The 12,881-nt window shown below is 38.9% G+C and overlaps 1 protein-coding gene across 1 annotated transcript; it reads left to right on the forward strand.

The window, feature by feature from the left end:
- The first annotated feature begins 3,757 nt into the window (after positions 1–3,757).
- Positions 3,758–5,721, forward strand: LOC124287858 (methyltransferase-like protein 27). The gene is made up of 5 exons (XM_046724344.1): positions 3,758–3,910; positions 4,015–4,143; positions 4,340–4,475; positions 4,649–4,741; positions 5,528–5,721. Exons 1-5 carry the CDS (start codon positions 3,758–3,760, stop codon positions 5,719–5,721), a joined length of 705 nt encoding a protein of 234 aa, XP_046580300.1.
- Positions 5,722–12,881: the final 7,160 nt, after the last annotated feature.

Here is a 12,881-nt window from a genome sequence, read left to right on the forward strand (position 1 = left end):
CATAACGTTTGTCTCCAAAATAATAAAGTTACTTAACAAAGTATTATCAGTTTGATTTGATTTTCTTTGTGAAGTTTACGAGGGTAAAGTAACTGTAGCACTGTTGCCGGAACCACATGCAATTGTGACGTCACAATTAGCCAATAGATTTATTGACAGGGTACATGAGACAGTGAAATTCATCTCTGACATCAAGTCCATTATTTCCAAAGTTTACGATTTTTTAAAGGCGAAAGTGAAATGAATTACCGTAAATATGTCCTAGGTAAATTTGTTAATCGCACTGCATGTGCGAGCGAACCTGAACGTTTGCTGTTATATTGGCCTCAAATGGTGATTTTTTCACGCCTTATGCACATGAATTTCACTACAGAATCATAAGATACAGACGAACATTATATGTTTCCCTTCGGGCTCAGGGAACATGAACAAACATCGAGGGTACATCAGCCCATGACCAATGAACAACGTATTTATCATACCGAACACCTCAATGGTAATTTGCAACTGTTTGAAGCACGGGTATCGGATCACCAGACAAATTTAGAGTTATCTCCCTTCCATCGATTTGCATTCGCAAAACATCGGTAATTTCCGTATATCATACGTGATTCAATATTATTCGAGATAAAGAATTACTACTACGAAGTACCAAATGAGTTCTTCATTCCTAACGGGGTATATAGAAAATGTTACTCGCTTGTAAGCGGGCTACATTGAAAATAATATATAAAATAAAAAGTTATTCCTTAGACTGTAATTTATATTTTCTGCAATTCGGTATTTGCCAAAGAGGTCAGCATCGCCGGGCGTGGATTATTACTCATGAATTGAAACAATAACCCATGACCAATTCAGCTACTGCGATTACAGGGATTCCAAATGGCACAACCAAACATACATTGCTATAACTTTTAATTATTTATTGATCCCAGATGGAGGTTTACTAAATACATAATTGAGTTCTGAAAATTTCTCGATGAAGCTTCGCGTTTCACCTTGCTTTTTAAAGCAAAGGTAATGCGTATATACTCAAACATTTCTGTTATATGTTTTTTTTGCAATAGTCCGATTGTACAGTGTCTATGTTTGGAAATATGAAAACATTTGGGAGTCATGACGAAACAATGCTCAGTTTGTTTACTACAATCTCATTTCCTAACCCAGTCATACACTATTCTCTTGACCGTTTCAAATTACCGAACGAGGGCATCACCACAACATCTGGTCGCTGTATGCACAGTATCTTCCCCGTCAGTGTTGACCACCGTATTTCTATACCAGACTTTTACTGGAAGGTATGTTCTCCTCCTATCAGGTGCCACACCGCTGTGTTGGAACATCTGCATCTTTAAGACGTGGCGCTATACATGCACTCCAATTCATCTCAATTCAACAATCCTGTGGATGCTTTTAAAGTGAATTAGAGTAAGGTGGTGTCAAGGGACCAGGCAGTTTAGTAAGTTGCTTTTCACTTATTGAGACACACCGTTAGTTCTAGGTCAAAAGTATTGGAACACGTTTGCAAGTGTTTTGCTGGTAAACACTGTTTGCGCAGCTATTCACGGCAAGAAAATGTTCTGGTTTGCAATAAACTAAACATAATAAAAGTGATGTTGAAAATCACTCAAATATCAGTCAAAATATCACATTTAAGGGCATTTAGCCCTATCCAGAAGAAGACATCGCTTTAAACGGTGTCGATTGTATGAATATTTATTAAATAGTACTGATGCAAGTATTAACAAAAAGGTGAGCGTACCATGTAACATCCGTCACAAATACATGCACAGGCATGTCAATTGTTCACATGAAACATATGTCTATCATATAACTTTCTGTACGTTTTGTATTGAATGTTGCAGCCTTGATAAAAAAAAATGTTGGAGTAAACGTCGTATTGCACTCTTTCCGATTGTCACAAATGTGGATCAACATATTATTGTTCGTACCTTGGGTTGTCGATCGGGACGTGGTGAGGTCGGTTTGTGACGGTGATGTGTTGGCTGCAGGCGGTTTGCTCGTGACTATTTGACTAGAGCTGTCCTTACAAAGTCGGACCTTTGTGGTAAAGAGCTCACTGTCAGACATGTTGCTCGACTGAGTGGACTTTGCAGTTGCAATAAAGCAATAAAGCCGAAAGAAATCTTTACGCGTGTGAGCTGTAATCTCACACTAAAATGCTTCTCAAACTAGAAAATGTCGCTAATAATAAAACTCCAAGAATTGCTTTATTTTATGACGCTTTGGTCTGGAATACAACTCTGTGACAATAATCAGTACGTAACCTTCCTTTGGTGGACTTTAGTCCTTCATTTACATTAAAGCAAATTCTTAATGATATAGACATAACCAGTAGACGCTTACCATATTCTGACAGTTCTACAATGTTCTTGTAACCTTCAGCATTGCCAGTATCATCACATTTCAACTGCCTTGAAGTACAAAGACAACCACACCAAATATTAACACAGGAAGAACCATTTTGAGAAAGAAATTATATAATAGTCAAACAAATATGTCAAACTAAACACATTGGGTATCAAATGTATTTCATTCAATGACAAAATGTCTGTTACAAATTGTTATGCTTTAATGCGTATCGACTGGAAAAAAGACAGATTTTTACATTCGCTGCATTTTCGATCCTTCATTCAAGGTAAAACTTGATGTAAATGCATTGTATTAATGTTTACGATCTCCATAAGAACCAGCATGCCTGTATCTACAACTTCGTTGCAGGACGTTTGATATATATCCTAGATAGGCTATTTGATGCTGTTTATACATGTGTTTAAAATCAATTACTTTTGAGAAGGTTATCAGTTATAAACCTAACCGGGGCGATGGGGTAGCCTAGTGGTCAAAGCGTTGGCTCGTAACGCCGAAGACCCGGGTTCAACTCCCCACATGGGTACAATGTGTGAAGCCCATTTCTGGTGTCCCCCGCCGTGATGTTGCTGGAATATTGCTAAAAGCGGCGTAAAACCAAACTCAGTCAGTATAAACCTAACCATGACATTTTCCAACACTAAGTTGCAGAGGACCACATATGAAACAGTTATGCACAAAGGCATGATAATAGGTGGTAGAATATGCATTAGGAACATATGTTTGCATATTTACATGTATGCATATACTAAACATAATATATACTTGTATATGCTGGTTGTTACTTTCATACACCATGCAACTGGGGACTGTGAATGAAATAGCATCATTTGACTGAACTACATACTTTTCCATTAGAAAAGAGGGCAAGATAAGGTATGTGCTGTTTAGTTATATAGAAATTAACTGTGGGACTTTGAAAAACTGGTCATCAAGGAGCCAAAAACTCGTGAAACGGTCACATCAACCAAACTCACAAACTGGTATGAAGAGATACTTTGTGTTATGGGTGGGGCAGAATACACTCACATTTTCGCGAACATCTTGACTCATTACTGTGTTGACAGTGATTCATAAATAATAGCTCATGAAATGGTCTAAATTGTACATCGATTCTGCTTTTATGATGTGGAAAGAGTTCATCACAGTTTTGCACCAGAACTGAAAGTGTTTGAGTGAAGGATTATAATGTCTTTCAGATGGCCATTTGGACGATGTAGTATCAGTTAAGACGAAGGCGTGGATTTACGTGCCTGATAAACAGGGAAAACAAGCTAAATCCATATCCCAAATCAGATTTTATGGATTGGTTAGGAGGCAAGTTAGCTGCGACTGTAGGAATATTGCAGGCTTTGTAATTTCAGAAATGTCAGACGAGGGGGTAACTACGAATTCACAGAATTATGTACAAGAGGACACAGCAAGGGCGTTTACAGCCGAGTGCCATCGTGTTGGGATCACCACAGAGGAAGTCGTTGATTTCTATACCAAATGGGCCATGAATGGCAAATACGACCAGGTAGGTTTTATTAAATTACTGGGTATATGGTATGACGTCTTGTTAATGGTATCTATTCGCTGTACTCAGATATTCACCTTCATCTTATGATTTCCATGTTTCAGGATTTGCGTTTTGAGCAGTATGAGGGACCAGTCATTGCAGCAAACGCAGTGGCAGAGTACTTCAGGGATGATATACCCCAGACTAAAGTATTAGATGTTGCCGCAGGAACAGGCCTTGTAGGCGAACAGGTACAGCTTCATGATCCAACTTCACATGTATGCTCGTAAATGCTAACATCTTGCACACATGGCGTACGAAAGATGGGTGAATGATGTGTAATTTTTTAAAAGATTATCACACTTATTGGTTGTTTATCAATGTAAATGTATATTGAATCATAACTTTGCTCTTTATTAAATCATAAACAGCTGAGTCATGTTTCAGCTTCAGGACCACGGATTTAAGCACCTGGATGCTCTAGAACCAGCTTCAGGGATGTTGGAACAAGCCAGGAAGAAGAACATCTACACCAAAATCTATTGCGAGTTCCTGAACAGTAAACCCCTCCCAATAGATGACGGTAGGTAACTTTTGACCTTGATTTGATCATGTACTAGTGAGCATTCCACCACCTATGTTTAGCAAATACTGCTATATATAAAATAGAAAAATTTGTTTTCTTTCTGATGTCCATTTTCGAAAATCTGCATATGCCAACATTTGTGATGAACAGGCATTGCAATCATCTTTCAGGATCGTACGACTGCAGTGTATCATGTGGTGGTATGGGAGAAGGACACATTCCACTGCACGGGTTCTACGAACTAATTCGAGTGACCAAACCAGGTGAGTTGGATTTAGATCTACATCTTACAGAAGATCAGAATGGAGCAACAAAAACTAAATTGTGTATATATATAACTGAAAAAGGTCGAAATTGCAACAGTCCTGGTAGTCCCAAAATTATTCAGACAAATGTTTGGTTTATAAACATTTTAGGACACTTCTCTCAGTCTGAAGGTAACTAATTTCTGCTATCACAAGACATTCGAAAGTTCTTTTGTCTCAAATTTGCCGTCGACACTGATCTCGCCCATGTTCAAAATGAATAATTTACACTTTGGTGAGAGGACTATATATATTTCGAAAATAAATCTAACCAACAAAATGGAAGTTCTAAGGACCTATTTTTATATACACTAAGTAAACAAACTGTTGAAAACCAGCCGTTCGAAATTAAGAAATTTTCTTTGCATGCATTTTCGGCCTGGGGTGTTTTTTTCAATTAATGTCTGTATGGTCTTCTGCCTGTCTCTACTCAGATTTATTGACTATTGTTTCTTTCATTGTTGGGCTGGGGCGGTGGGGTATCCGAGTGGTTAAAGTGTTCGCTCATGACGACAAAGGCCCGGGTTCGATTCCCCACATGGCTTGAAATTGCGAAGCACGTTTCAGGTGTCCCCTATTGTGATATTGTTTGAATACTTAAAGAGACGTAAAACCCAACTCACTCTCTTACTCGTCATTGCCCTTAAGTCATGACTGCATATGGGAATATGGTTTACACGTGTGTGTGAATCAAATTGCATTTCATCTTTTGTCCGTAGTAAACATTTTAATCCCTCTTTTCAGGGGGTTTAGTCTGCATCGTGATGAAGGAATCATATCTCTCACAGTGCAAGGAATACAAGGACGGACTGGAGCAGCTGATGAAGGAACTGGAGGATGCTGGGAAATGGGAAAGATTGTCACGTGATGTCGTGCCAAAATACGCATTTGGCGAAAATGGTGTTATGTTCAGATTCAGGATATGTAATAGAAACTAATTGGTTGAAGGAATATTCATACCTTGGTGGTATACTTGCTCCGGATATCGGTAAATTATTTCAATACAGTGAATCCACCAGTGTCCTCTTATCAGACATTGACTTAAGGTGTGCTAAGAGAAAATAACTTGTTAAGGAAATATTTATACCTCGGTTCCCTCTTGTCAGACAACAGCTCCTTCACACAAGTTAATGCCCGAAATTGAGTTGAAACGTAACAAGCGTATGATGACCATCTGGTACTGAGACGAGGAACATATGTCAGAAATGGTCGATCCAAGAACCTGCTGAGACCAATGTGATAAAAGGTAGCTGATACATTTCGATAATAAAATGTCGATAGTAAAATGAAGTATCTTTTTCATGAACCAAGGTCGTGACTTTGTAGGAAATAAACGGAGTGTTTCTGGAAGTTTCAGTCTATAAATAACACAAAGAACTCAGGATTGTTTAACTGTTCTATATTTAGTCCATAATCTCGTATGCTTCAAGAGATCAGTAGTTGCTATTTTCACATATTATTTATACGATTCTCTTGACAGTATAACAGTAAATAAATTTGGTTTTGGGAAGCTCGAAGTTCAAATCATTATGTTATGCCACCTGCTAAAAACTAATGATGTATTAACACGAAAAAACTGGACAAAGTTTTACCAATATATTTATGTTAAACTAAATGACATAAGCTCAAGTTCACATTAACAACGTTATCGTAAGTTTTATCTGTAAACGCGATTATCTGCGATAGATAGAAAAACTATGTAACACGGACAACAGTCACAAATCATTGGGTGGGTGTCTTGTAAATTCACCCGGGTATGTAACTTTACTATCTTCTACTTTGACAAATATTTACTATTGCTATTCTCTATTAACTTTAATCTACTGGACGTCTCTTTACTATTTGTTATTCTTAGCACTTCCCTCAGGGTGAGGTGAGGTGAAATTGGGTTTAACGTCGTGCTTGAGAATATTTCGCTCATATGACGATGTGCATGCGTGTGTATGTGTATCTGTATGTGCGGCTGCTTGTACTAGCACAGACTGAAGCTGGTTTTATAGTGCTATCCCACTGAGATACCATGCCGCAGTGAAGCATGAATACCCCACTCAGACACATAATACTGACTCCGAGCCGACCAGTCCTTGTTGTACCCATTAATGCCGAGCGCCAGGCAGGGTCCAACAAGTACCATATTTTAACTTCTTTTGGTATGACGCGGTCGGGGATCGAACCCGCGACCTTCCGCTCTCCGGGCGTACGCTCTAGCCACTACACCACGGTGGCCGTCTCTCAGGTTGATGGTGAACGAGGCAGCCTTTATTATATTTCTCATATATTCTGCATTACTGTTTAGGATTGTTTATTTAATACTGATTAACACTACACTGTTTTGTGACTATTATAGAATGTATATAGTGTGTCGGATAATATAACTGTTGCATTACGTTGTGAACACTATGCTGTTTTGTGACTGTTACAGAATGTAGATTGTATAAACGCCAACTAGGGTGATGTGAAGAGTACTGAACAATTGCATTACGTTTTATACTTTCCAATGTGTAGTATGGAATGTAGTATGTGTAACGAATCTATATGTTATATTTATGTCCTTTGATGGCTGATTGCATTGTGAATATACTGTAATAATTAATTGTAAACCATTCTATTATTGCCTGATCATGTAACATGCATGTTCAGTGACTGTTGTGTGATAAACTCCTCCTTTATTTACTCAGGTGTTGTGTTGTGTGTGGGTTGGTATTGTCATACCTCTTGCCAAGCGAGCTGATTCCCCAACACTCGCGTTTTAATAGGTTTTAATATATGTGAATACAACTGATGAAGATGTCTTTGATGGCGCCGTGAAAGTATGACGTGTTTTACGGTTTACCCAGTTAGCTTTGGCCTTAAATGACATTTTTATAATCATATCAGAATTGGCATAAACACAAAGAACTTAATTTAGCACCCTATGTATTTTTGCAATGATAGATTTTCAACAAGTACATAAAACTTCTCGTGGTGACCACGATGGAAAAACATGAGTTTTCTGACCCGTATGATCCTTTGACTCCTAAAAAACGACAAAATGATTGGAATCCACGATAATTGCTCTATTAGAAACAACAACGCTGATTTTCAAACAAATACAAGTATGGCCCTGGATTGTTTAATGTTGAATTTATTGGTGAATGGGAACATTCCAAATATCATTTTGCGTGTCTAACACGATTCAAGCTCAATACCGAGTGTAACCTCCATGTGACTGTATGGCAGCCCTCTCCTCCTCATACGCCTGTCAGCCTCCTGATCCTCTGAAGGGACGATCTACGCCATTCCTCGTCTAACGCAGCTTCCAATCGGGCCAGGTTCGGTACAGGAGGGTCCCTTTGTTGCACACGACGACCAGTCATGTCCCGGATATGCTCCAAAGGTTTAAGATCGGGGCTCATGCAATCGTGAGATATATCAGGGGGTGCTTAACTATGTTATTTGTGAATATGTTTTATGATACAGTTAAATATCAATATCATTGACATCAATATAGGAAGAAAGTTGTTTGTTCTTTCCAGGCTATTTCAATTCCAACAACTGAGTAATGGTAAAATGGGTTGTTCAGTGAGGTCGTTCCAGTGTTCATTTGATAGTTATTTCACTGTACTGAGGCTTTGCTTCTTTTAATGTTTTAGGCTGTACTGCATAATGCATTTTATCCTTAGAGTTGGATTACATAGCTCAGTACAACTGTGGATATCATTTACGAATAGCATGTATGTAAATATTGATTGCATGAGGCATTCTATTCAACTTTCATTGCGAAGATTCCCTGGAACAGCTGTTGTCAAACACTTTACTACAATGAATGGGATCTTGGGATACACTCATCATATGGTATCTGAAGTGGAGCGCCTAGAGTCTCAATTATCCGCCAAACAGAAATATTGAGAAGTGATCAAAGCATTCCTGATACCATAATCCACTCACACCATTTGTAGAAAGAAGTTATGACTTTATGCATCACCCAAGTTGATGTTATCTTTGTTATTGTGACAGCACAGCCATGCTGGTAAGGTTTTTCATCACCTCAGGGACCTTGCCCCATCTACACGCAGCTCAGACAGCGAATGCGACTTCTCCCAGGAAACGCTGCCAAGTCGAACCCACCAAGAACTTTCTGAAGAATACTAGTATGTAGACTCCCCAACACTGCAGCCTTCTGCATTACCCAGAGTGTCAGAAGGGCTGTGCTCCCGGTGGAGAACCTGGGCCCTCTCCTGATCAGGAAGTACCAAACCAAGGGCACCGAAAACAATGGGGAGCCTGACGACAGTGTACTTGAGATGCAAGCGAGACATTTCAAAGGCATGCTTTTCTTGAATCTTGCTAATCACGTTGTTGTCAAAAGGGACAGAAAATCCAATGATATAAATAAATTCGTTGCCTTTATCAAAAAGGGCAAGAATAGGTTCGTTGGGAGGAATTCTTCTGAGGTTGTAGATGGGCCTATTTCAAAGAAGTATAAAAGGATCATTTTCCACGAGACCCTGGACATGTTCAGGGTCGTACCATGGATGGACCTCGGAGTCAAGGCGAAGACGATAGTAGAAGCAACGAGCCATGACATCATGTCGTTTAAGGTATGCCTTTTGTGCCAAGAAAGAGCATCCACTGACAAGGTGCTGGGCAGTCTCTGAAAATTCATTGCAAAGTCGACATTTCATATTGACATTTTGTTTAAGAATCACATTTTGGCGATTGCGAGTGGGAAGTGACTGGTCCTGGGCAGGGATTATTATTAGTATTAAAATAAAAGAAAAAACATACTTCACCACCCATCACATATACACAATATGGCACCATATCACATTGTTCGCCTCCATGGCAGTTAGAAACTTCTATGTCACCATCCCCGCCTCCTCCCTTCCCATATTTGCACTTCAATTAATTTGCAAATGAGGGAATTAAAGATGAAAACAGGTCAAAGATGGAAATTGTATTTTTATTTACTGGGTGTAGAGGGGACAGCATCAATGTCAGTTTTATGTTCAGGGTATTTCCAAATCTCATCAGTTTCGGAAGGTGTCTTCATCTTCACCATCTGAGCAGACTTCTGGAAAGTGTCATCAAATATTTCGGTTGCTCAATCCTCACAGATCTCTCTGGGAAGTGTTCAGAGATAGTGCGCCCTAAACTTACAGATTTGCCTGCCCAATGTATTCATTTCAGTCTTGTTCATTATAGTACTATTTTATCCTCACATTCATCTCTAAAGGGCGTCATTATGGAGATCTGACCAGCAATTCACACTTCTATCAATTTCTGAATTCGTTTCCACTAAGCTTGTTACAACCTTTAATACTTCTTGGTAAGCTGGCGTATTTAAATTGACTGTGTGCTTCTTGTTGAACACGTTTGTTTGTTAATGTTTATCTTATGGAACATCATATCTTCCGGAGAAATAATCTAGAACGATGTATTATGAATACTGAACATACTGAAACGGTTTCAGATGCATAAACAGATACATAAATCGGATTACTTGGGTCAATATCACAACCAGAAAGTGATGTTTAAGCGTTGCTTATTAGCGCAGTTCGAGGCATAGTGTTTTCTGTTCAAATATATATTGCTGTAGTTTTCACCATTTTCGTTAATAAATTACTTTATCCAGTACATTCTGAATCCGTGGAATTTAACCACAATGAATAGGTAGTAGGTAGTGATATCAAGGATTCTGTAAAGCAATCAGTCCACATGTTACAATTATTTAAATTAACTAAGCTAGTCTATAAATTATGCGAATTTAACACATGACGGTAATATATGTATGTATGCACATCACATAACATTTTTGCTGGTTTTCATTGTGTTGATATGTGCACGCAAGTGATTATTATGATTATGAGTGAAACTATGTGCTGCGAATATCTTGTGTAATGACTGGTTTCCTGGTTTCCAAAAGACAGATCAAACGATTGTTCTATAACTGTTCTCACTCTCACGTTTAATGCTGTCAAGGAACAGTTAAGATAAAAATAGTTCTGGTTCACCTGTAGATTTAACTACACTAAATTAATATTTTAAAGTTTACGTCCTGTGCGTTCGAATCCATTTTCGGTTTGACCTGGTGGCGGTAGCACTCCATTGTATCCACAATACATTTGGGTCACAGGTGAATAGTTTTTCATGTGAATCACAGGTGTTCATGAACGAGATATTTCCAATCACCATTTTCACTAATGTGAATGGATATTTCAGTGTCTTTCATACAGCCACTTACCGTGTGTGAGACCCATGAAGATCCGGTTTAGAATTGATCTTCAGTAACCCATGCTTGTCGTAAAAGGCGACTAACGGGATCGGGTGGTCAGGCTCGCTGACTTGGTTGACACATGTAATCGTATCCCAATTGCGTAGATCGATGTTCATGCTATAGATCACTCGCTTTTCTTGTCCAGTCTCGATTATTTACAGACCGCCGCCATATAGCTGGAAAATTGGTGAGTGTGGCATTTTTGAAGTTGGGAAGTACAATAGAGACAAATTTACATTCAGTTGTTACTCACTGTCTTGGTTGACGCCTAACACCTGGATCGATGCTCATGATGTTGGTCTCTGGATTCTCTGGTCCAGACTCAATTGTATACAGACCGCTGTCATATGGCTGGATTGTTGCTGGGAGTACAGACAATCCAGTGATCAAAAGCATGAGCTGACACGGGTCAACAAAGCGAGCCTGACCACCCGATCCCGTTAGTCGCCTCCTACGACAAGCATGGGCTACTGAAGACTAATTCTAACCCGGATCTTCCCGGGTGGCACTGCTTAGAAGGCTGTCTGTTCCTATAAACGCAAGATGAAGGCGATTCGAAGCCTCCTTCCACAACTAATAGTCTTGCACAGTACAGACAGGATACCCATCTGGACATATCGACGACCCGCCACAGCTTGAAGCTCCTTGATTGAAGATCGGAACACCTGCCTCACTCGTCTGTGACACATTTTGGACATTTCTGATAACACCGAGTTGTTAACATTTCGACATATTGTATTGCTTTTCATTATCGTAAAGCTGATCTCTTGGGGCGGTGAGGTAGCCTAGTTGTCAAAGCATTAGCTGTTTCTAACGTGGGAACAGTGTGTGAAGCCCATTTCTGGTGTCTCCCGATGTGGTATTTCTAGAATATTGCTAAAAGCGATGTAAAATCCAATTCACTTGTTCTTTGTCTCTTAATTAACATTCTAAATTTATTATTTGATCCGAAATGGATACATGATTACATGATACTGATTTCACCATTCTGTTCTGTAAGTACCTATTTCTTTGTTAACCTTCGCGTTTCAACTTTAGAACATTGAAAGATCAGTGCTTATATGTACATTGCAGTAATGTTTATCATATATTAGTTATGTTAGTAATAGTCCCGCTGAATGAAATTTCCATTTGAAAACATGGAGAATATTTGAGGGAATCGATACGTAACATGAAGTTTGTTTATTTCAAATTCATGTCCTCACCCACACATCTAGCCATTTTAGCTTCCTCTGGCTCTTTAACACTATTTAAATTACACACCATTAACATTAAATCCAGTACAACATCTGGTCCCGATATGACAGGTCATTCGCATCAGTATCTAAATTCCCATAAATCGGTTCATTGTTCCTAGCAGGTAGGTTATCACACAATCAAGCGACACGCTGCTGTGACAAGACGTAGCATAGTGAGGCTGCAAGCGTTATGATTCATTCCGCTTTTAAAATACCCCGTGGCAGTGTCTATGGCATGGAAGAAAGAAATTTTGTACAATACATGCACAGAAATAGGAGCGACAAAACCCTTTCCACATTCATAAGAAATCTCTGCTAAAAACATGTAATTAACCGTTTAACGGACACCTGTTGTTATCGTGGATTTAGAGAGGTCAATTCTTACAATTGTCATCGCTCTTTTGCCAAGTATGTCCTGTTTGGAATCTGTTTCAGCAGATATTCACAACTATTTCTTGGCACTGACGATTTCAGTTCAATTCTTTTGAAAATTAATATAGCGTGCCCTTTCCGTTTCCGAAAATATCGTTTTAATGCCACTCAAACAAGTTGAAACGTTTACGAATAAATGTCAATATTTTCTGTTCATTAACACATCTTAGAT

This window comes from Haliotis rubra, unplaced genomic scaffold, assembly GCF_003918875.1.
Source record: "Haliotis rubra isolate DU_JTF1 unplaced genomic scaffold, ASM391887v1 Scf407, whole genome shotgun sequence".
NCBI classification, from domain to species: Eukaryota; Metazoa; Mollusca; class Gastropoda; order Lepetellida; family Haliotidae; genus Haliotis; species Haliotis rubra.